Source organism: Falco peregrinus, chromosome 10, assembly GCF_023634155.1.
Source record: "Falco peregrinus isolate bFalPer1 chromosome 10, bFalPer1.pri, whole genome shotgun sequence".
NCBI classification, from domain to species: Eukaryota; Metazoa; Chordata; class Aves; order Falconiformes; family Falconidae; genus Falco; species Falco peregrinus.
In genome coordinates this window covers 16613812-16640303 of record NC_073730.1, presented here as the reverse complement: position 1 = coordinate 16640303, position 26492 = coordinate 16613812, and the positions used below count along the sequence as shown (strand labels likewise).

Below are 26492 nucleotides of genomic sequence, written 5' to 3'. Positions count from 1 at the left end.
CAGATACTGAAAAAAGGGAAATACTTTCTAAAAAACTCCCTTTTGTTCATTGTCAATACGCAAGAACTTAAATAACTAGAATTTCACTTGAAGTTACTATTATAAAACCTTTCAAAAGCCTCAAAAAATACATTTGTGGAATAATAATGCTCCAGTCATCTGTCACCTTGTCCTTTACCATCAGCCATGCTAAAAAAGTTAACATGGGCAGTTTGTAGAGGGTTTTCTAACTGTTGGAACAGTGTACCACAATAACACCAGGATTTTCTTTTTAGTTTAAATACCAAAAACACACGCATAAGACTTGCACATTAGAAAACAATCTCATCCTTGCCTCCTCTCAAAATATACTCTTAACAAATAATTACTTGAAATACCTCATTACAGAGCAACACCTAGAAGCAAACGAGCTCTCTGTTCTGTCTCTGACATTGGTTAATAGCAGAGGCTTGGGAGAGAATGTAACAATAGGCAAACATGTAGTGGTACTTTCCCAGAATGTTCTTTCCAAACTCCAGCAAGCAGCCCGTTTTTCAATTATACATGTGACACCTGTATATCTCCAGGGAATTCCTCTCCATTCCCCGATCTGAGGCAGTTATTTTTTTCCAATCTGTATTAATATGGATTTTAGTATGTGGAACAATTCTGGATCTAAAGGAATTTAATCTTTTAAATTTGCAAAAATCATATTCCCTAATATTTTTTCAACACACCTCCAGTTTCATTTGAAGATCCTAATCCTTGCACTGGAAGAGAAGTGACCAAATGCTCCCCACCCACCTTCATACAGTTTGAATTTCAAAACATAATTTTAGGACTTGATTGAACTAATGCTAATTCAGTCAGTTTTGGGGAACAGCAAGACATACAGGAAGGAAACATGCCAGTATCTTTTGAAAGCTCTACTCAAATCTAAGACAAAGATTGCAGATAAATTCCCAGAAACCACCTTCTCTCCTCCAAGTCTTCTTGACTCTATAGAGATCTAAAACCTTTTATCTGGAAATCATACTTCTAACCTAAGAATATACATCAAGAGCAAAAGTTGCCAGGATTATAAGGAATATCTTGTATGTCAAAAATATCAAATAATTTTGTCAAAAAGAAAAAAAGCACCACTAAGCTCTAAGTATTCCTCAGCTGCTTCCAAGCTAAAAACAACTACTGGATCCCTCAAGTATAAGAAAATGTTGTTAAAAATGGATTTTAAAGAGCTATCTTCAACATCCATATTCCTGCTTTCTAAGGAAAAAAATGCATGCTAAGTGAGGGAAGCACTAAGTTTCCGTATGTTGCTGGTCCCCTTCATAAAGCTGTCCCCTAATGCAGATGGCCGATACACAGTAGAATCATGGCCTCATGAAATAATGCTCTGCAGTCCCAAATTGCAGAAGCTACTTGCTTTTGTGGACTTGAATACATATTAGTCAGAATTTAGCTTTTAATATGAGAACTGTCAAAAGTTAAGACAAACCTACAATTGAAATACTGTAGTAATATAAATAAGAAACTGAAATTTAACAGCAAAACAAACTCATTAAAGCATTTCAAGAGATACAAAAAAGACAAACTTTACAAGTTTCACTTGAAATAGATTTTCAACTTCAGCACTTCAGTCCTAAATCACGAAGTCTGTAAGACTGGAAACCACTTGCTTTTGTCTCCAAAGGTGTCTTGTGGTCTGCCAGTGTAGTTTGTGGGTAAGCACGTCAATTCTAATCTTTTGTACCACTCCTGTAATCTAGGTAACACATACAAACCTTGCAACATCCAACAGGAAGCAGAGACAGCTGCTGTGTAATATATATAAAGTGACTGCATGTGCAGAGGGGTAGTGCATGAAATGCAGAACTTCAGCAGTTTATAAATCATTTAATTCCATTCAGTTTGAATTAAAAGTAAAAAGTGGTAAACTGCAAAGAACCTCCTCCTTTTTCCCCCCAGTATGTGATTTATGTTGAAATGAGTAACCAGTTCAAGATCTATCTTAGCCAGTTTTTCTTAAACCTTGACCTTTACTTAATGAAACTTGTAACAGTTCAAACTTTCTACACATTCGTTTCCACATATAACAACCACTTTACTTCAGTACTACCTACTGGAGTGGGATTCTCTCTTGAATAGTAGAAACGTTTCAGAACAATTGCTTTCACTTAGCATTTCAGTGTCCAATCAAAGGCAGCTTTTATGAAGTACTAGCACTCACTCCTTGTGCAGCCTGAGAGTACATAACCCATGGTACAAATCCTGCAGTGCTTGTTACTCATGCCATTTATGTTACAACAGTTAAAGCACATTACCTGTAAGGTCAAGAGTACAGCACTCACCAGATATTATTTCTCTTGTGCCAAAGATAGGGCAATGAAGCTTGTGTACTTACTGACGAGAATAATGAAGCTGCTTCACAGAAGCTGCAGCCTGTTGGGGCTGCACAGTGGAAAAGCATTTTAGGTTAAAATCCTACTAAGCTAGAAGTCGTCAAGAACGCTGTAGAGATAGCTTTAAGAATGGAAGGAAAATAGAGGAAGAAAGAAAATGCTAGGTGGAAATACTTCAATTAGCGAAGAGAACAAATGGCAATGGGACATGGATTTCTGAAAAGGCAAGCAGAGCATCTAAGTCTAGTGCGTATTAAAAGCTCTGAAAGAAGTCTGCATCATGACTTCCTGTTTGTGACAGTCCTCAACATTTCAGATTTTCACACTAGTTTCAGCCTTCAACAATAAAGCTGTAAGGCAATAAGCATCTAACAACTTTGTGTCAAATAAAGCGACTCAGCTAATAAGGAGGAAAAGTGCAGCACTAACCTGACACTAAATTACACACAGCTTTTCACAGGATTAGTTATCAGCTAACTAGCAATACTGCAGTATGCACATCCTTTCATTATGCAGCAGCTGTTCTTCGAATGTTGATAGGTTGTGTAAAAGATTAAAGGATAGTGTCTGCAACTTTGCAGTGAATGAACACAAACCCAACATGGATTTACTAAAGTTAAAATTGCAAGTTAATAATAATTGATCTACATGTATGTGAACTGAGTGAAGTTATGGCTGCACTGAGGAATTTAAGTATGAATTCAGCATTTCACACAGTAATAGAAATTATGTTCAATATTTTGATCCTAACCCATATTTGCTTACTCGAATCAGTGCAAAGGAAGGGCTGCATGTAAATAGATCCAAGATGGTGTACACAGAGCAGGAGTCTACAAAACCTCTTGTTACAATCTTCTCAAATCTCGAAGTTTTGTCTGTTTGCTCTTCTGAAGTGTTCATCAAGTACATATTTAAGACCTACTGTGAAGCAGTCAATACACAATTTGGCTTACCATGCTACAGAAATCCAGTGGTTAGGTATAAAAGGAGTTAAGCAGGTATCTTGTTACAACAAACCAAAGTCCAATATAGTAGTTCTATACTTATAGTTATTTTACCTTATTTGAAAGGTATGAAAAAAGACATCTTTTTCTATTTAATTTAACTTGCACATTTAATAGCAAAGTGCCTCATTGGTTTGGTTTTGGATGCCAAACTACCAGCTTCCAGTATGTGCAGTTTTACTTGGTAACAGGAGCACAACTTGGATTTACTACAAGTATGATCTGAAGACTGACTATAGCATTACTATTCCTAGATGAGTAATAAAAGCAGCTGAAATTTATCCTTTAGGCTGTAAAGCTGCATCATATTTAAGACATGCAAAATTTTGAGCTCAAAAAAGAAAGACCAAAATTAATCAATGGACTCAGATTATAATAAAGGGCAATTGGTAGAAGTTTTAAAAAGTACAAACAAAACATTTTAAAATTAATCATCTGAAATTATATGCAGAGTTCTGATATGTAGCTGATTCAGATTACGACACTGGAAAAAGGTTAGAGAAATATCTGAAATCTGAGGGTCAAACTTTGCTGCACTACAAAGTCAAGAAGTGTCACAGCAGCAGCCTGTTGCACCTGTGCAGCAGTGTCCCCAACCCCACCCCCCCTCCACTCCCCTTTTAGCAGAAAGTATTCTGCTTTAGACCCTGGCAGTAATAGTGACCCTTTCTTTCCTGTTTTCTGGTGTTCCTTATTGGTGTTTAGGTTTGCCCCGTCCCTGGCTACTAGCCTGGCTTGCAAACACCGACAGAAAAGTAGACCTTTCACTGAAACTCTGCAATTCAGATGCATCATGCTGTTGCCACATCTTGGTACCATCACCATTCTGATGGGTCATACTGCAGGACAGAATTAAAGTATCTAGCTCCTCCAGGTTCCACTGATACAGGAACACATGCTTACAGATTGCTGGCCAAAGACATGAAATAGTGTTTATCAGAAGGCCAGAATATGGACTTTGCTTGCGGTTACTTATATTTGACGTAGGATTTGTTCATTATTTTGTTCCATCCTTCAGATGGAGAACTTGAAATTCTTCTGATGTAAACATCTGTAAAAATGCAGTACTGCAGAGGAAAAAAAAGTTCAATAAGCAGAATCAACACTGACGGCCATGCCATGGCATTTAATCTTGTTGCACGCACACATTCATCCCACCCCTACCTTAAACTGTAACTTTTGCATTAATTTATGTCAGTTTAAAGTTCCACGATTACAATATATTAGATGGTAACCATGCAGTCACTAAGAACTCTGTTCCTTTACCAGTGCCTTTTACATGTTAACCAGTTGGGAGGTTGTGGTCAGCATGTCACATACGCCATCATCCTATCTTCAGGAAGATGAATTTGCAAATTTGTAACGTTTCTTTTAGCTTTTGCAGAAGCAGTATCGAAAAGCAGCTAGCCAAAAAGCAAAGAACATGGTCATTAATGGATCTATACATGAAGACACTTCAGTGCAGATCTAAAAAAGCTGGTTTAATTGGTATTGACTGAATTATACTAATCCTAACATTTAGCAATTGAGGGCAAACATTTTTACCTCTTTCTATTGCCATTTCATTCAGGTTTTGCTGTTTCAGGAAACACTGCAAAGTTCTTTACTTAGCGGATATGTTAATCCAAGAATTAATTAATATTTATTTGCACCAACTTATCTATAAATACTACATACATTTCAGACTTAACCTTACATTATCTCAAAATCAGCCCAGTGGGCTACGGTCAAAAGAAAGGACTATGCGTGAAATATTCTTTTTCGTCCAAAGTTTTTATTTTAAAATTAGACAAACAGATATGTAACAGGAAAGGGGGTGGGGGGTCAGATTCATTAGTAAACAAGAACTTCCAGACTTTTAAGAAATTCTGTGTAAGGAAGTATTCAGAAACACTGCCAAGGTAGAGTATGTCTACTACATACAGAGTTTCTTTCTCCTGTTTCTATCTATCCCAGAATGAGATACTTTGTTCCTATAGTGTTTACCTAGTTTGGAAATTAAAAGTTAAGTCACAACAAAGCACACATCTGGAAGAGGAGTGTTCTTCTACGCGGAATTCCTTAAACTCTGCTATTGCTGAAATTCACTCTCCCTAGCTGGTATTTTCTTTCAATCAAATTGAAACGCTAATAAAGATTTGTCCAGACTTAATTGTTTAGGAATCACTAGTATTACTCAGAATTAACATTGTTCTGTGAGCTAACAAACCTCACCTTCATTCCAACCTGTTTGCTTTGATTTATACACATTAAACACATACACAATTCTATGCCTTCATGACAATTGAGTTGCTCAGCCATGCGTATGACAAATGCTTGTATAGAGAAAAGTATGCAACAGCATTCCAACAGTAATTCTACCTTTTCTCCAAAACAGTGGTTTCTTACCTTTTAAACCTACACTGAGCAGAGGAAAAAGTCAGTAGAGTGCCTTATTTACTCTAATGCAAAATACCTGGCTTTCTGGGAATTATACAAGCAACTTTCTCATAAGGAACAAAGCAAGTCAGTTATAGTCCTTTAATGGAAAAAGCTGGGTTATTGATTTTTAGATTTGTTTTTAAGTGAACTTAATGATTGGTAAAGGTGCTGGACTGATGGCCCTAGAGACTATCCTCAATCTATAGCGTAGACAGCATTCCAAGGTCCTCCACTATGTTATAACTCTCAAGGGATTGATCCTAAAAGGTTGAATCCACTAAGATTGTTATGTAAACACTACCTACACTGAAATAAAGAAAGGATGTCTTTATTTGACAAAAGCAAAAAGGCGAAACCCAAGTTAATTAGGCTGTATTGCTCTATGATACTATGGTTTTAAGCAACACTATCAGAGATGTGTATTAGAAAGCATATAGAAACAGAAGCAAAGTATAACACAAAGATGACTGGGCATTTTCACACAGTGTAGTGTTAGGTAAAGGCATTTCTTCACAACGCAGGATGAACTGAAATGAGACAGTGAGCACAGCAGTTACATAAGCCATTTTGGTTTCGGGAGCTTCTGATCTTTAACTAACAGAAAGTTACTACAACTATTAGAGCAAGGAAGTTTGAGGACAGAAATTTCATAGGTTGAAGGTTTTGGCAGTTTAAAACTTAAAAATCTGTTAACTGATATTAAGCAAGCATCCTTTTTCTTTTTGAGCAATCTCAGTATACTACCTCATAGAATTCCTACTCACAACAGCAAGAACCAAGAAGACTTACACATGGACTCTCCTACCTGCACAAGTGCAGTTTAGTTTCTAACTATATTAGCCTTAATAGTTGTATCAAATAAAGACATAAAGGGGCTTAATTTCATGCACACAACTTCAAATGCAGTAAATGCACCACAGTGAAATATGATCAACTCATGAAATTAAGGAAAAAATCAAGACGGAATTTAAATGCTTATCTAATTTATTGTCAAATCATGTAACTAAGCAATTTTTTCTTCTCTTACATCCCAGGATAAGGACAAGATTCATGTGTATGAGTTAGTTTTATTGCATTCATTTAAAATAATGTATGTTGGCAAAACAGGTACTGAAAGGTACTGAAGCTATAATAACTACTAGATAAGCAAAACCTGCTACAAATGAGACAGGACAAAAGGGGCAAGTGACCAGAGACAGCAGTATTTTATCACTTACCTCATGATGCAGCTCAGCTATCTGATCTTTCAGTTCTCTGATGTACTGGTTAGAATCAGATTTATTAAGCTGCCCTTGAATTTTTCCTTCTTCTTTCTGTTTTGATTAAAAAAAAAGATTCAAATTATTCATGGTTATACTATATTAAAGTCTTTTAACCGTCTGCATATTTTTGTCACGAACAGGAGCTATCTGCAGACACCGTGCAGCACTTTTCATCTGGTTGAAGTTACATCAGGTTTCTAGGGGTATCAGTAGCTCAGATCAAGTTGACATTCTCAATACTGACCATAGTACAGGCAGGATTCTGTGGAGGAGCACAAAGAACTAACAAAGCTTCACAGATGGAATTCACATCCAATGTACACGAAGGCTGCATGTGCAATTTAGTAAAGCATCACTACAGAACACTATAAATATACTTATCTTAGTGTACATTACTTTCACTAACGTAAAGCTTTCCACTAGTAACAAGGAATTTCCCTTTGTCTTCAAGTGACAAGTAAACAACATGTTCTTTCCTTGCATTGTAGGACATGCACTGGGAAATGTTACATGTGACAAGCTTTCTTCTCCCCTTAAAAAAAAAAACAAAAAGAACTGTAACATAGAAAATGTTACAGTATTTATTGTATAGGAATTCAAGAGTGCACAGGTAAAGAGGTATGTCCCCTAGCACCAGTGCTGCAAGAGGTACAGAGAAAAATTAGCAAGTAAAAAAAGCCAGAGATGAAGAGGAATGAGAGATTTCCCTCATTTGTCAACCAAACACAGCTCCTAAGTTTCAAGATGCTCAAGGCTTCATCTGCACTTGAATGCCTACAACACTAACTTTCAGCTTGTCCCTAAAGGGAATCCTGATGTGACTGAATCAAACTTGGCAGATCTGAGATAAATAACGACCCTTGGATGGAGAAGGCAGCCTGGTCTTCCGGTTTGCTACTAGTAAGTCAGGAGTAGCATTGGTTTGGTTTTTTTTCTGGCTGAGTAATTTCTGAAGCAGCCAGCAGCTTTAGAGGACAGAAGCACCTTGATTTTATATAAATCTTCATCTTGACTGTAAATCACATACAACCAATATATTACAGAAATACAAATATAATGGGAATATCTGGGTTTTCCACTTGTAGCTCATTTAGTTGAAATTTTATTTATACTTGGAGAAAGCAAACAATTTCAAGAACAGGCAAGTTCAAACAGAATTCAAATACCATTTAGAATGAAAGTTGTCAACTGTTCCTCAAAATACAAGAAAAAAAGCTCTAATGGAGATGTTCTTTTAAAACGTCCCTCAAGTATCAACACCAGGAAAGAACATGTACCAGGATATTACGGGGAGGGACAATACACCACCTTCCAAACCCTTTTGCTGCATGAAGAGGACAACCTTGAGCACTTCCAGTGCTGACAATCTCAAAGCAATTTCTTGTATTTCAGACTTTTTTTTCTTGCAGCAAAGTATGCATTATAATATTACTTGAAGAACAACTTTGTCATTCACTATTAATTCACAGAATCTGCAACATGGGGGCACAAGATCCTTAATGCATAACTCCATATTGAACGTAGTTTCCAAGGCAACCTATGGCTCAAATCCACAAAAAAATGATTAATATTAACAACATTACTAACTATTTTTGTCTTAAACAGGTTAAAAGAACCAACCCACAAACCCATCACCTCTTCACAAGGATAACTATTGGTATTGGAGAAATCAAGACAGAAGCAACAGAACGTGCAGGCTAAAAATAATGCTGTTTACTTCTATGTTTAGGAAAAGCTTTATTGTTATCAGAAACTAAGATTCCAGACAATGAGAGGGACTGATCTCTTGTGGTAGCAGGAATATATGGGAGAAATGCTTAAGTCCTTTCCCTCTGCTTGAAACTCTGACTTCTCTATTTAAGCTTCTTCTACAGATGCCATATGTAACCATCCACTATAGCATCAAAAAGCAAGAACAAAGCGAGGTTTTACCACAAACAGAAGATAGGTGCACAGCCCTTCTAAAATGAAAGTGTAGTAAATAGCTGAGCTTACATTCAAACTGGGTGCACAAGAGAACACGGAACAGGCATTCCCAAATTAAGTCAGTATAAACTAACAGCTGAAGCAATAAAATTTACTAGCTTAATTTTGGCACTGCACAAGTACCTGAAAGCTGTTAGTGTATACCATATTGGGAGTTACATATTGTCATTAAAGTGTTTTATTGTTACTTTTTATTCCCTAAATAACACTGAAAATTTAATGCAGATATCACATAATGATTTGACATGTATATTTGCTCATGGAAGAACTGATGCTAGCTCCAATCAGCTGGAGATTAACGTAGGACATAAGCCTGGCTTACAAGATCCTCATTATTAGTGAAGAGCAAATAAGTTTCAGTTTTCCTTTCAGAACTACAGATTTTATAGAGCTGACAATTCACAAAAATGCATTTAGCACAAAAAAAGGATTGCTGCAATATCATTTTCTACAAACACACTTTTAGGAAAAAAAAAAAAAAGTCATGCTGTAACTTCCTCTTGCAACACTCAAAACACTAAAGGTCAGAAGCTGATCCTTTTAACTGGCCCCAACAGAAATCAGATTATTTCTAGCTAATTAAATAAGCCCATGTTCTATAAGCTACAAAGTCTGTCTACAGTGGGTAAATTGGAAAGATGGCATATGAGAAATTTTAGATATAGAATCATAGACTCATTTAGTCTGGAGAAGACCTTTGAGATCAAGTCTGACCATTACCTGTTCAAGAGTCTTCTTCACAGCTGCTGTTCATCTCTCTGAGCAACAGCAAAGACACATTCTACTTTTTTTTTCTTTACCCCCCCCCCCCCTTCCTTTTTTTATATAAGCTAAGTTGACCATGCCAATTTAGATAGTTAAAAGACACACAAATGCAGTAGCAAACCACTGGAAAACATGCAGAGGCAGATACTGCAGCATTAAAACATTTTTTATTTCTTACCAACATCAACTCATTTAGAGAATGAATAAGTAGACAGCTGAAAGTTTACATATTTCAAATGAACCAAAACATTTATTTTTTTATAAAAAGTAGTTTTATCTGTTAGATTGTGATCTTTAAGTTACCCAACATTCTTTGAAACTGTGAGAAGAGACTGGTATGTCTCATCAATACATATATTTATTTTCACACAAGTACAAAATATTACTATGATCTGCAAAATTGTTTCACTCTCCAGTCACGTCATGTTTGCATTAAGTTCAGATTACTTTCCAGCAGTTTCCAGTTTCTGATGAGTATTTGTTAACCAAGGGCAAATGTTAACGTAAGCAACCTAAATTTCATAGTAATATTCTTCAACTCTAGTTTTCCATTAGAGCAGCTTCACGGAAGTCAAAAAGAAAAAATTGTTGGCAGGAAAAACTTCAATATGGCCATTCCTTTTGACATGACAGAATGTAGTATTAACCAGGTTTCCCTACTATCTTTTGGTATCTGTCATAAAGACGTAATACTTTCACCCCAAAATTCTGTATTTCTAGATTTGATTCTCAACCTACTCTAGATCATACAACACATTATCTATTACTTCCTGATTATCATAAACCCCTCTTTTTACTGTTTTTATCCAGTGATCTTAATATCATCCTAGAGTCCCTTTTAAGGAGTATTGTCAATGTGTGTGCATCTTCAGATAGTGAAAAGCTCTACCACTGCAAAACAAACCCTGTACTCTGCCCCCGTGCAGGTTGGATTCCTACTTGTACATCCTAATTCCAGATGACACTAGATTAGTGCCAAAGCACAGATATATGCCACTGTGACTGGTGAAAGCCCCAGAGACAGCAAGCACACTCAGGCCGCAAACATTTATCAACACACATGGAACACTGCACGGATAATTTTATGTTCATATTTCATTTAGTAGCTTATTTAAGAAAGCTTCAGCAGCTTCAGCTTGGATTTTTCTGTTCAAATACAATAGTATATTATATAGATATAATTTCTAACTCTTGAGACTGATCTAGTCATGAGGCACATGAGATTGATATCAGTCACCATTTGTTCTTAGTTCAGAATTTGAATTAAACTTGGCCAAGAAATAGAGGGACAGGGAATTAGCTAGGTTGCAAGTGACATGAAAGCAGGACACAAACTGAAAAGTGAAGATAAAACAGGTACTGAATGGAAGTGAACAAAAGTAAGGACCTTAGACTGTAACCCTGACAGATTCTTGCAGATTTCATCTCCAGCCCACTATCTGCAGGATATGGCTGTTGCATTTAGTTAGTTGACGTACTGCAGGGCAACTGAAGATAATAATCTTCCAGGAATAACTACTAGCCCTCTATTATTCATTTGCTTCTCTGGTGTGATGGCTTAACCCCAGCCAACAATTAAGCACCACGCAGTGGCTCGCTCACTCTCCTCACCCCCCAACCCCACAGGATGGGGAGAAGGAATTAGAAAAAGGTAAAACCCATGGGTTTAATAATGAAAATAAATTAAATAAACTTATTGATAATATTAATAAATTAAATATAACAACAACAGTAATGAAGAGGAGAGGGAGAGAGAAGAATAAGATTCAGGGGTGTGCGTGTGGAAAGAGTGATGCATGAAAATTCTTCACCACCCACTGACCGATGCCCAGCCAGTCCCCAAGCAGCAATTGGCAGCTCCTGGCCAACTCCCCCCAGTTTATACACTGATCATGATGTTCTATGGGATGGTGTATCCCTTTGGTTAATTTGGGTCTCCTTTCCTGGCTGTGCTCCCTCCCAGCTTCTTGTGTACCTCCTTCACTGGCTGAGCACGGGGAACTTGAAAAGCCCTTGATTTAGAGTAAACACTACTTAGCAACAGCTAAAACAGTGTACTGCCAACATCATTCTCATACTCAATCCAAAACACAGCACTGTACCAGCTACTAAGAGGAAAATTAACTCCATCCCAGCCGAAACCAGGACATCTGAAGATGCATGTTTTCCATTCTTCCTGTTCCACTGCTGCTGTGCAGATTAATGAAGATTTTGCTTCCAGGCATCATAACCCTCTACAAAACAGATCAATTAATTTCTACTCCTAAGGGTCCACCAGTGTATGCTGAAAAGGTTCCTAGGCTCAGGCAGGAAGAAATAAGTCTTGTCTGGACTCAGTCTTGTCTGGCCTCAGCCACCTCAGCCTAAGAACTAGCTATGGCAGATGGAAGCTTAACTACTGAGATCAAAGGATAACCTGAGTCGGGGAACAGAGGGCTACTTCCCAAAGGGCAGAAGCCTGTACTCCCCGTGGTCCAATCCCAGCAGCCAGGGAGGTCGGAGTCCACGTTCAGGACATTCTTGATATCCTTCTTTCTTGTCAATACTATTATTATTGTTGCTAGCTTCTTGCTTCAAGTGTTGAGCCATACAGATGTGCTGGAAAACACATGCTGTTAGAATGGATTCATTTGGCAAGTCTTTCATAGCTAAAACAAATCCATCTCAACTCTCTTAAATGGTAAGGGTGCACAAGGGCAAAGGATATAAAAACGGTCTTCTGTAAAACCACCAAGGATAAAAGGGAGATGATTGCTCTGCTCAAGGCCCTTCCATATTCTGCATCTGACTAATTTCCAAATTTTTTTAAAACCCTAAAATTTGAGGGTCTCTGTTTCTATCAAATTAGATTTTCACATGCTGTGGCTGCAAACTGATCTGACTTCCTCAGAGCAGAATAGAGTATTTCAGTTGGAAGTGACCTACAATGATGATCTAGTCCAACTGCCTGACCAGTTCAGGGCTGATCAAGTTAAAGCATGGTGCCAAGGACACTGTCCAAACGCCTCAAACGCAGACAGGCTCAGGGCATCGACCACATCTCTAGAAAGTCTGTTCCAGCGTTTGACCACTTTCTCAGTAATGTCCTGATGTCCAGTCTAAACCTCCCCTAGTGCGCTATGAACCATTCCCACGTGTCCTATCACTGGATACCAGGGAGAAGACATCAGCACCTCCCTCTCTACCCTGCCTCCTCAGGAAGCCGCAGAGAGCAATGAGGTTGCCCCTCAGCCTCCTTTTCTCCAAACTAAACAAGCTCAAAGTCCTTAGCCACTCTTCGCAGGACATGCCTTCCAGCCTTTTCATCAGCCTTGTTGCCCTCCTCTGGACACATTCAAGGCCAATCGCATCCTTCTTAAACTGGGGGGCCCAGAACTGCACATAGAATTAAAGGTTAGGTCACACTAAGTTACTAGACAGCTCTACTGACGTAAGAAAAATGTACCTTAGCTTGAGCTTAAATTGAATGCTCCCTATTGCAGCATTTTCTTCAGTAGGAACCAGGCATTTCACTCTGCATTGGTTTTATACTGTGCTTGAATAGTTTTGTACTACTGCGCTTGAGTAGTTTTGTACTTCTGAAGAAAACACCCAGATCAACTGTACTGGTTCAAAAGTGAATGTTAAGACTCCACTTACAATTCAAAAGTCTTTAAGGTATGAACATCACACCTTTTAAAAGGAAATAGCACAAGCAAGTAGTAATCTCTCTTCATGGGGGTTTTAAAAAATCTAAGATTATACACATAGGATGTGGGTTGTTGGTTTGCTTTTTTTGAGGGGGAGCACTGTTACAGAAAATCTGTGGTATTTGGGGAGGTCATGACACAATGAACAGTTGGTCTCTGGACAAATAATAGCTATTTTAAAATTAATATACAGTGAAAAAGCTAGATGACATATCTTATTAAGCAAAGTATTATCAGAATAGCAAAATAATGAAAGCCAGCCAACTCTTGAATCTACAGATTTTGTTTAAAAGCAATCCTCAGTCATATCTGAATGAACCTCTACATCCATTTCCCTGGAATACTCCTGCTGCATATTGGCACCACTGCAGGGCTACCTTCTCTTCCCAGAAGGGTTTTTAGAAAAGTAATGCCAGCTGGTGTCACATTGTAATTAAAGATCCATCATCTCAATTTCACTGTTTTTGAAGATTAGTAACTCCCCCCAGTCTTATGGTCTCTTCCAACAGACCAGCACCACCAGCACTAACAGGGTTAGAAAACCCCCTATGAGGGAAACAAACATCCTCATTGCCAGGTGTCACCTCTGCTCAAGGAAAAGGTACTTTAACAGTGTACACTGCCAACACACAATCTGACCTTCTGCCTCAGGTGTGTATAGAGAGGGAGTAGCATGGCAGCAAAGCAGGAAGTGAGTCCTACAGATCAAAAAAAAAATCAGCTGCTAAAACAAAACTCACTTAGGCCCCTTGAGTTTTGGAAGCTTTCACCTCTCTCATCCTGCTTTGAAGTACTAGAGTGACTGTATTTGTGTGCATACTAAGAGTTACATGGATAGCTCCTGAGAAGAAAAATCTGTTCCCCAAAAATGTGCTGCTTAGAATGCAGAAAAATTCTGCCCTCCAAATTTTATCAGTTGAGATTCATGTCATAGTATCACACTTAAATCCTCCTTTGTCTGGATTTCTAATAGAAAAACAGCTTTTCTGTACCTTCAAAAGAAGCAGCAGCTAGTCTCAAGAAACACACCTGATGCCTACTGAGAACTATTGAGCATGTGGAGACCTTCCAAAGTCAATCAGCATAGGACCAGGATGCACAGTTGGTAACACAAGAAGAGTGCAGTGACAGACTGCTTCAAAGAACACTAATCTTAAATACCTGAAACTATTAATGTATAGTAACCCCCCAAAATCAAATACAGTAGTCACGATACAACAAAGTTTAAATAACAAATAAATAAAACAATCACTGGAAACTACCTGGAACACACTGGAGGCCTTAGGCCTGCTTTTGCTGCACAACCAAGAAAAAAATCTAAGTAAAAATCTAAGTATCAGATACAGAGGATCAACATTACTAAATTTCAGTTGCAAATGTTTCATCCCAAGAGGACGACAAGCACAAAGTTTTCTAAAACACTCTTGATCGCAGTAGGAAAAGAAATACACATCAACAAGAAATTAGGTAATTTAAAATAATAGGAAGGCATCTAGGATTGTTTTCACTTTAATAAACACAAACTTAAAAACACAGAAAAACAAACCCAATGTTTTTATAGGCAGCCAAAATCCAAGCACACCAGACAGTTGCTGTTCCTTAGATAACAGTGTATATCATCTTTAGTAAAAATGCCTGGAGGGTAGGACATTTCCCTAACACCCTTGGTTAGATCTTTTCTGACTTAGAGATATTTATTTGGTAACAATCTGCCTCAGCCTCTTTTCAGGGGAGGCTTTTAAATTCTTACTCTATGGCAAAAGACACTGCATTAAAAATGTAAATTAAGTTTATTCAGAAGGGTAAATGTGGTAACTAGTGTCCTTTCAGTGACTTTACAGTGACTCATTCTAGACTTTCAAAAAACACATCACTAACATCACACACCACTATTGATAAGAGTAAAAAAAGTTTCCTGTAATTTGAAAGGATGGAAACAATTTCTTTACTCAACAGTCAGTACTAGGAAAAGTTATTAAACAGAGGTCATAAAAAGGCTTCATTCTAACGAAATAGTGCTAAAAGTTTAAAATGTGGGGGAGAGAACTAGCACAATCATGGATTTCCTTTACAGTTGTTCTCAAAGCAACTTTGACATGGTTAGAGATAGGGTAAATGTGACAAAATTCTCTGAATCTGCCAGGAAACAGATCAGGAGGAAGTGATGTTACCCCCTGTCCAGATCAACCTAATGAAGAGAAGAATGAATTCTTAACAGATAGTTTTTGCTTTGAGATTACTCAGACTCAAAACCAGCTTTCTATAACACAAGTGTGCTCTGTACCTCCCCCAACCCAAGCCAGTCATGGATAATCTTAAGAGGATGCTACAAGTCGCCAGCCTGAACAGAAATGGAGGGAGAGGGATTAAGCTGCAGAGCAGAGATGCAGCTGCCCCAGCTCTGCTTCCTCAGTCTGCTTACACTTTCACTGGCCTGGTGCTCCTTACTCTAGCCAGCTGATTGATTTGAGCTTGTAACTGATTTAACCTTGCCCAAATTTCTCTAAAGCCTCTTTTATTCTCATTTAGTTTGTCCTTCCTTCGACTACTGCAGAGAAAGCTTTTCTTCCCCCCCTTAAAAATAAATAAATAAATAAATCGCCAAACACCAACAGGATTGCTCATATGTGATCAGAAGAAATACCTGCTATTAGGCCAGAAGTGTAACTCAGCTTGGTAGGCTTTTCTTGGCAGGTTTAGGAAAGCACACACAACCTAAAAGCAATAGGGTTTTAAAGGCTGATATTAAGAAGTTAAAAGTATTTGCTTGTTTCAGTTTGAAGCTATCAGATCAGTGCAGCTGAAAACAAGAAAGACCAATTCCCCAAGGAAACAAACCTGAGGTTTTGCCAATTGACTATAGACACAGGGAGACACTACCCATTTCTTAGCCCCAATTCTCTAAATCTTAAAAAAGGACAGGACAAAAACAATCACAGAGCGCATGTAGATTGGCCAAAACAAGTAATTTAGTTATAGAATGTGAACCTCTAACCTTTGTGAGAAAGTACAGCCTAACACATTAAAGAGAACAGCTTCTCCCCATTGTGGGGGTACAAAAAATAGCCCAGCCATCCAAAAATCCATCCTTCATTTGTTAATAATTTGCTCAAATGTCCTGCTCAAAGCCCAGAAGCCTGCTAAATACTTTCAAGTCATGTTTGCTTCTCAAGGCAAGTGAGAAAAAAATGAGGAGAGGATAGAAGGAAAAACAAAGACTGACAAAATAAGCCTTTGTTTATATACAAACTTCAGGGGTTTAATTTGTCACTTCTGGGGCTTAGGTATATGTAACATAAGTTAAACTTCAGTTACACTTCAATTTTGTGTTATTTTTGCTAAGGAATGACTCCTAGAATATCCACCATGTATTGGACTTCAAAACAAAAGTTTAAAAGCTTAGAATCAGGAAATGAATGCTTGACCAAGGTAAGAAGACATTCAGAGTATGTAAAAAAATAACTTCCTAACATCACAATAAACTGAGATCTAGCTGCCAGATTACATCTAGTATTAAATGATAGAGTTCTATCTCCTTCTTCCTCTGTCATTATTACTAACCTAAACTAAGAGTGACCCAGAAACTGTGATTTAAATCTAGCATTTGTGCGTAACGTCAGATCAGTTCTTATGTGGGAGTAGTGATACTCTGCATTACAAATTTAACGCCAGTGTCTTGCGCCTACACCTACATGAACATTTAAATGAAAACTGCACGATTTAGGTTAAACATTGCTATGGACCATGTGGACCTGGCACTGAATCCCTACAGCTTCTTAGAAAAACACCACCCCCCTTCAAAAAAAAGAAAAAAAAAGAAAAGAAGGTGGTTATGTGGTAAGTTAACTTCCTCCCTTCATCTTTATCAGCTTTGAAACAATATGACAAGCAGACCTATTTGTGATGCTCCATGTTAAAAGCAAAATTACTTTGAGACTGACACCTATGCTCCAAGATTGGCTAAATGTATTTATGGTATTAAATACTGCATTTCAAGTCATTAGGGCAAGTCCAGCTTAAAAGGCCCTCTGCTTCCCACATCAGGTCCCAGCAAATCCAGTGGCAAGCTGAACGGAAGACATGGGATGCAGCTCTTTCTCCAATGAGGAAGAAGCTACCCAGGTTTGCAATTTCCTTAAAAAGTGGCTTTTGTTTAAGCTCTGTTATCAGTTGCATGTTTTATAGTTTACAAGCTTTGGGAGTTAAGGCTTTCCAACTCCATTACTACTTTTTTTTGGTGCAGGTGTTTTGAAGGCCTTTGAGCATGGGTACCCAAAAGGAAGTTTTGATCGCAAGTTTCGTATTTGCTGGCAAAACACGCTGGTCAAAAATATCTGTTCGCTTACAGAATCTTACAAAAGAGTATCTGTCACAGCCCAATAAAAACATTTCAAGTCACATCTAGAGTGTCAAAAAGAAGTAAATTGACAGTAGAGGAACTTATTTCTACTAAATAATTTGTTTTAAATGTCTTTACACAGTTAACACTCAAAACCTGTGTTTCACAACTGAAGATGTTGTATTTCAGACTAGTGTAAGTTTGAGATCAATAGTTCACCAAAGGAGTAACAGGGCAAACCCATTAAATTAGAAACATGAGCCACAGCTACAGAATAACTTCATACTCCAGGCTGCGTACAAAGAAAACACAGCCATTTTCATTTGTGCAGAAAATCAAGAATCTTACTAAGACACTACAGATCAAGAAATCATTAACAGGTAATCATCTAAGACCACCAAAAAGATTAAAACTTGAAATGTACTGTAGTAGGAAATAAAACCCAAGGCCATCTAGAAGATGAGAAAAACGGAAAAACATAACTAAAGATTGCATCATGCAAAGCAGCAATTGTGAAAAGGAAGGAGAGCTGATGTAGATAAACAACCAAACATGGAGACAGTGCAATATCATGGCAAAACAGGGCTAACGTAATCTTTGGATATATTAGCCAGGGTCATGAAATAAGATTACATTCCTGCACTTAACTTCTTTACCTCTCTCATGACAAGATTTTATAACCATCTGCATGCAATTCTGGCACCTGTAGCTTAAGCAGAAATATGGAAAGGGAAATAGCAGAGAGCGCTATAAAACGATCTGAACACTGATGATCTGATCAGTCAAACAACAGAAAGCCAAATCAGATGTATTTACATTAAAAATGAACACAATTCTAATTGGGTGACCACTGTCAGAAAAAAACCCCAAACACCTAACTGATCATTATGGGATTCACCATTTCTTCACTGCATAAAATGAAGACTAGAGTACTTTTTGGGAAACCCCTATCAAACAATGTTAGTAGGATGGCATTTAAAGTCTGTGCTAAATCAAAATAATGCAAAATGAGTACTGGCTTCTCACAAAAATCACCATGTTTGAAGTAACCTTTAAACTGTCTTTTTTTTTTTTTTTCCTTTTTTTTTTAAGTAAAATGCTAACACATGAATAGACTGACCTAAACTCAGCTGCTCTCATTATCTTACTAGATGATAAATGATTCATATGCAAAGCTTACTGTACTTATCTGAGTATTTCTAATGTACTGATCACAACATTATCTAAGCATTACGTGATTAAAAGAAATGATTGCTTTATCTTTTAATAAACGTAGTGCCTGCTGCACTAGTGGAAAAATATTCAAAGTGAAAATTCTTTATGCAAGCTCCATTAAATTTGTTTGTACATTCCATATATGAAGAGATGAAAGAGATGCAAGTAGTTGAGATATCCTAGGGAAAAAGCGACTCTGACACAATACAGAAAATCACCAACCTGAAGGAAAAATTTCAGAGGGAAGACAGCCATTGGCCATACCAGTTTAAAAAAAACGTGAACTAGAGAGTAACTAGATTGTAACTTACGAATAATAACCAAGAAAAGCTTTGCAAATAGCCACAGCAGAATTTAGACAGGAGTAAGTATGTAAGTATAGCAACGACAGATGACAGTAAGACATAGTGATTTCTCAGGGCCAGGAAAACATAAAAAATTCATTTCTGGTTTTCTCATCAAGGGAGCAGTGAGTTCATGGGACAGTGAAAGTTCCAAAAGGAACTGAAACCATAAGGAACAGTACAGAGGCCAAAGGATGCATCTTCAGATCCTACAGTGACATGGTAGCAGTGAAAAACATCTCTGATTTAAGACTTACATAAACGGAGTAAGAGTTTTACAACAAATCCTCCAATACTGGTCACAGCAGAAGACTAAGCACAGAAAAGAATTGTTGTTGGAATCAAGATGTGTGCATTTTTTTTGGACAGAGGATGTTTTCAATCTATTAATTTGTAAGAATTACCTATTACAAGACAAAACAAATACAGGAGTTGGAGCTTAAGTGTTGCCTGTGGCTGGTACTTGTACACAAGTAATTATTAATGGCTCACAAGTACGTCTGTAAGATTTATTTAAGGCCTTGGCTTATAAAGGAGGCGCATATAGCAATATAGTATTATCCCACTCTGCAAAGCAGTAGGTTAATAAGGAAAGAAAGTAGAAGGTAGAGGAAGGAAAAACCCACAAAGTCCAAAAAGTAATCAGTGTCAAGTTACACATCTAGTGTCATCACTTGTTACCTGGATTTCTAATTCAGCAATATGCTGTTGGAGTTCGGCCACAGCTGCGATGCGGTCTGCCTCACGGAGCCGTACTGCCATCACTTCTTCTTTACTCTGAAAGAAGCACTAGACTGAAGCTAATACTATCAGTTTCAGTTGATTAAAGACTCTGCACTACTTTTACCCAAAATCATTAAGTAAAGAAAACTTAATACACTGCTGTGTGAACTACCATACCTATTGATAAGGTGTATTCTGAAGAACAAAATTTAATTTTAACCCATAGAACTGTGTAATCATTTAATATCAATTCTAAACTACAATAATTTAAAAAAATAATAATCTGTGTAGTTTTGAAAATGTGCTGTTATCAATTTCCAGGTCCAGGAAACAGTTCTCTTGCATCCAGAAATGTTATATTGTAAATTAAGAAAAAATATCAACATCAGGAAACAGCTCATGCTTCAACTTTTGACTTTATATATAAAGAAACAAAGCTACACAACAACTAGTTCTCATTCTGTTTGTCTAAAACCAAAAAATAATTAAAAAAAACAAACACAAAAGCACAGATATTCCCAACTTCATTTAAGTCCAGCTATCTTAGTCACAGTATACAACAGAGATTTGCAAGACAGTTTAGAAAAAAATTCTAATGCTTTTAACCTACGATCAGACTCCTGGTGTAAGTTTAACCTGTAAGTTTGCCTATAAATGGTAGACAATTTCCTTATTTCTGTTTTATGAGGCAAGTCCTCACAACTTCAGAGACAAAACAATTTTATATTGTCAGCAGCTTGATACAACCACAGTGAGAAAACAGCAATAGATACTAAGTGAGCAATACTTTCAGCAGGAGTGCAAATAATTCTGTAGAAGAGCCACGCTAGGCTCCGGTACACCTACTTCTACAGCAGACTGGTGTAACTCTGCAAACTGCAGTTACTGCAAATCAGTTCCAGTATTTCAGTTATTTTAAGGCGTGCTTCAGACTGTCAGTACTTAACCATGCTTCATTAGACAGTTTGGTTGAGACTGAATTGAACATGCCAAAGCTTATCTATAATAGCTACTTGAAAACATGCTGTTTGTTTTAAAAAAAAAGATTCCTGTAACGAAGATATATCTACAGGATCCAATTAACAGCATTTGTAATCAGCGGAGTCCATTTCAGAGGAATCCATCATGTGCTAGCCAAAGTTTAGCCATTATTGCTAAATTCTGCTGCAAGATTGCTTGAATGAAGCTGAACCCACAAGTCCACAGGATTGCATGTATTTAACTGAAAGCTAAAGGACAGGCTGGCTTAGCTTGGTGTCTGAGATGAGTCAATAGTGCTGCTTTAGATGGCACTGGTGCTTTACCTCTGAAACAGAGCATGTTCTCAATAATTACTGCAGAAGTTGATATAGTAGGAAAGAAAGTGGTGGGGGACATAAATCTTATGTTATAAATTCTTTAGCAAAACCGATTAGGAAGATCAGTGCTGTGTTTCAAGAAACAATCTGAAATTCAGTCCTTGCTGTACAAGTAGTAGTCCTATAAAAAGGGAAACATGTAACAGTACACACCAGTGACAGAAAACAGTTGCTGTATAGGTGGTATGAGATGCAACTTGCTACAAAAAATTTAATTTCTGCTTATGTATTTTAAGCTATTCTTTAAAGGAAAATACAAGCACCAGAAAGAATGTACCAATTCTTTCCACATAGAAAAAACAATTGGGGAGCTGAAAAACTAAATTTTTTTTTATACACCTCTTCAAGTAGAAATACTGCTACTTAGCCAAGATGTAGTGACAGAAACAAAACCAGAGCATGATTTCAGATGACTGGAAACAATAGGAAGAAAAAACCAAAACACACCAGTTTCTAGGAAACAGGAATAACAAACTTGCTAGATTTAAGAAGATACAAACTATAACCTTTAAAAATATTTAAAGCTACAAAAACTTTACATTTGTCTGTATTGCTCTGTGTCATTACCTGAAAGTTACTGAAGCTTTCTTCATCGGTTTTGAATACAAAGATGTTGCATCAGTAACATATGAAATAGCTTTATTTCAGTATTTTACACAGCAGTACTGTCTTAATTCAACCTAACCTCCTATTATCTGCATTTCAAGCCAAATGCAAGTTAGTAGCAACACTATTTAGTAAAGTTACAGGCACTGAAACTACTGGAAGAAATGCAGGCATGACAAGCCTGCTGTTACTGCTGGAGGCTAGCCCTTCACACTTGCAACATATGCCTGACATAGTAACACAGGACACCCTGGTTTCTTGTACACCTAGTTAGTACAAAAAAAAAAACCAACCCAAAACCCAAACCACTATGTTGCAAGCTTTTGGCTTGGCAAGTATAACAATGTTTCTCTTTCTACTTTAAGCTTCAGCTTTTTTTTTTTTTTTTTTTCTTCCTTCTTTCAATTCACCTCAGCATTACAATCTCATTTTCCTCACACAGTGAAATAACCTTAAAACAATCCCAAGCCAGGAATTCCTTTCATTTATTGAGGTACAGAGGTGGGGAGACAGGAACCTAAAATGGTCAGTTCTATAACAAGAGAAAGTGAAAGCATTTGACATGAACCCTTGATTAAGGCAAACCCCATGCTTCCAGTAGTTTGGAGAGCAAGGGACAGGAAACAGAATGACAGTCCTTTCAAATCAACTGTCAAAGGACAATGGCTTTTTATATCCTCTCATTTTTCACTTAACTGTATATATTATTATATAGTTACAGTTTGAAATTTAAAAGGTTTTCGTAAGTTTGAAACAGCAATAGGAAGTTACGCCTCAATACCAAGTTATGCCCCATTTAAGGGGTGGGAGAACACTTAAAACTTGCACATATTGTTTAATATGGCTTAACTTTTTTAATGACATGACATTCTTATTAAATCTGTAAAACATTGCTGAATTGCTTATGTAAATTATTAGAAAAATAAAGTCACAATGACAGCTCATGACAAATATCAGAGTTAGAGAGAAAAGGGAATATGAGGGGAAACTACACTGAATAAAGGTCATTTCCATTAAGTTAAATTTGAGCATCTTTCAATACATTTAGCAAAAACCCTTGTGTATTCAAACAGCACAGGAGGTCTATATGGTATTATACTAAGCTTCATGACAAGAAGTCGCAGTCTAGCTCACAGTCAAACAGTACAACTCCAGGTAATGTGCATCAAATCGGTAACGCTTCATTTTATATCATAAACATCAACTTGGAAGACATGTTACAATGTAAACTGTAATCTTTTTCCTACCAATGACTGCAAAACAAGTTTCAGAATCTAATGTTAGTGTATGTCTGCACCGCTAACTTCACTGGCTATTGACTACTGCTACTTTTTGAGAATCTCTAAAAAAATGACTGGTGCTCTGTCTATTACTGTGACACTTTTCTCTAACCCATGTTAGAGTTTAACTTTCTAAGCAAATTATGCCAGTGAGAAGAGTCATGTGTATTAACTCATTAGTCAGGTTAAAGACACATTATTCTTTTTATAGTCAACATAACTTCTGAATATTGACTACACGCTCTCAATCTCTTAAGGATTAACAAGGACCTTCAGTATCAAAAAAACCCAATCAAACAAAAAAGTTATGGGTTATGTGAAAAAATGTATCACCAAGACTGTGAATTTAAAAAAATTAGTAAGAATAATTCAGCATTTAAAAAACAGCACTTGGGAAACCAGTGATTACAGTAAACAAAAACCAATTGGTAGAATTTATGCATTAGCTTAGAGAAAAGAAATAAGAAGAAGAAATGAAAAGCTATAAAAACAGAGAAGTGTGATATTATAGCAAAACTATGCATATTAATAAGGATGTCATTTCATTTCCAGGTTAAGTGCCAATGATAAACCACTCCAACTACACTGTTGATTCATACAGACCACAGAAGCCTTTGATGGAATTGCAGCTAATGCAGTCTTTTGGGTATGTATGGTGTTACGAGCAAAATGCATGCATATTGGATAAAACCAAAAAACACACACACCACCAGTAACAGTGTTCTACATGAATGAGAATAGAAACAAGTTGTGCCAATAAAAAAGGTTCAGTTACATTAAAGGCAAAAGATGTGATCATGAACAACAGACTATGTAACAGCATGCGCTCTCAAGCTGCCAATTCACAACCAGTTTAATAGCTATTCTGATTATTCATCTTGTATTCCAGTATTATTCTTAACATACTAATAAGTATCCTATTTAGAAATTACTGACTGTTCAGCACTACCTGATTTCATAACAGACTATTCATACATCTTTTGGAAACAAAATTTAAGTTAAAAGTTGTTTTCATGTCTCTACTAAATAATATCTTAACTATAGTGATTTGTCAACTAATACTGCCCTTTTTTGAAGTAAATATCGTTAGCAATTTCAAGAAAATTTTCTTTCAAATTAAGAGAAAGAAGTTTGTAAGACATATGCTTTATTTCTTGTCCATATTATGCATGCACAAATTAAAGACATAATTTATTAGTAACTGGTTTTGAGTTTAGTCACAAAATTAACTAACTGTGAGATTCAAACATCACATTGGGTTGTCTTTTGTGCATTGACAGTAATAAATGACTCTTTTGCCCAGTGTTTTTAGGCTGTCCCTTTAAAGTCTAGTTACTATTAGGCAATGATGACTGTAACACTGCCTTCAGTAGACCTCTCCATTCAAATACTACTTTTACTCCCTTTTTTTGAACCTAAACTGATTCTACTTGTGTAGTTATGCATTTTGAACCTAAAAGTAATAGTGTTGAACTAATGAACCTCATCTGGCACTAAAGACAGAGTACATAGTGATCAGAATTTGTTGCGTGTCTGTATGTATATTATCCACAAGACTTTTCTGAGTAGAACTGCACTTTAAAGCTTATCTTTGTGGGAGCACAAAGAAGCAGCTCTGTCAAAACCCGACACGATTTTTGTGAGATGGCATTGTCAAATTAGTAAAGGAAAGCTTTGGTTTTGTGATTTCTACTCTCGATTAAGACAATTTATCTAACAACAGCAGACAAGACTAAAAAGTACATATATATCAGCACACAAATAGTCTATTCACCATATTGTTTACCTTGCACTCAATCTCTGCTTGTCTGCGTTTTGCTTCATTCAACTGAGCAAGAAGTCCTTTGTTCTGTGCAGAAAGATACTGTACCTTCCCCTGTAGGTTGGTAACCTCTTGTTCTGCCCTTCGTAAATGGTTACTATTAATCTGATTCTGAATTTTACAACAACAAAAAAAGGAAAGAAAATGCATGTTAAGGAAAGATCTTTGACATTAATTTAACTCCCCAAAGTCTAACAAGAAAGATTTGTAGATCATCTATTATAAAAAAAACTTTTGATGAAAAAGCATTCAGAATTTTCTAAGTGTAATCATAAAAGTTTGCATGACATTTGGTCTATGACCAGGATATTCAAATTGTTCTTAAACAGATGACTCATTGTAAGAACATTATTGCAAAGCTCTTGTACATCTTTTTCCCCATCTCTTGTTTAGGTAAGGCAAAGATTTTGTGCACTTGTATCCCACTACAGCAACAAGCTGATACATTTAAGAAACATCAGGTATGTCAGAAATATTATGTGCACATTTCTGTCCATGAATTCTTGAAAGTAAGATGGCACCTTATTAAGATCAGTGCGTTAGTACAAGTCACACCGGTTTTATATGAAGCTGAGCACAGACCAGTACCTAACGCTGGGACTAACCCATTTCTGTCAAATGATTGCTAAACAGCATAAGCATATACAAAGCCTCAACGCACAACACTGAAGTGAGAAGTACCCAAAGGTCTTGCGACTTTAGTCCATGTAATCCAGACAGCAGGACACTTATGCCCCCTACCGACGGAAATAAATACACAGATGGGGAAAAAGCAACAAAAGGAAAGCACACGATAAATGTAGTTAACAGTATTAACGCTTCAACGAAAAACTTAGAAAGTTAAGGCAAGAGGCAACTTTTATTCAGTTGGTACAGAAAAAGTGGTGCCTCTGGTCACAAATAAACCACCTTGTGCCTTGCAATTAGCTTATTTCTCGCCACTAGCACATCCTTACATGCTCTCCTGGTTTCTGGGATTGCTGGAGTTTATCTAGTAAAGGTTTTGGTTTTTAGTTCAGCCTTTTGGGTGCACAGGCCTCCTTCAAGTAACAATTACATTTAGCAGGTATTTCATGGGAAGATTTCTCAAAAGCCTGTTACAAATCCTTTTCAATCAATAGCACATTGTGCTTATTGATTCAGTTGGAAGTTCCATACTTCAGCACATTTGCATTTCAGATTTGTTTGCTTAATAACAACTTCTTCCCTAGTTACACAAAAGAGATCTGGGCAGACAAGTTATTTTTGTCTTTTCTGCACAAATCTCAGCCATGGCAAACTATCTTTTGCTTTTCTG

The 26492-nt window shown here is 36.9% G+C and overlaps 1 protein-coding gene across 7 annotated transcripts in view; it reads right to left on the bottom strand.

Annotated features, from left to right (window-relative positions):
• Nucleotides 1–26492, bottom strand: part of EVI5 (ecotropic viral integration site 5) — an 82912-nt gene that overhangs the window by 16061 nt on the left and 40359 nt on the right. For 4 of the 7 annotated variants that reach the window (XM_055814867.1, XM_027786557.2, XM_027786563.2 and 1 more), the window contains 3 exons: nt 25160–25306; nt 20088–20183; nt 7024–7119 (listed from right to left, as the gene is read on the bottom strand). In XM_055814867.1, the coding sequence (XP_055670842.1) occupies nt 7024–7119; nt 20088–20183; nt 25160–25306 (339 nt within the window). Of the gene's footprint in view, nt 1–5200; nt 6334–7023; nt 7120–16152; nt 16224–20087; nt 20184–25159; nt 25307–26492 lie in introns of those variants that run through there. The other 3 variants (XM_027786562.2, XM_027786560.2, XM_027786558.2) reach the window with 3 other exon arrangements.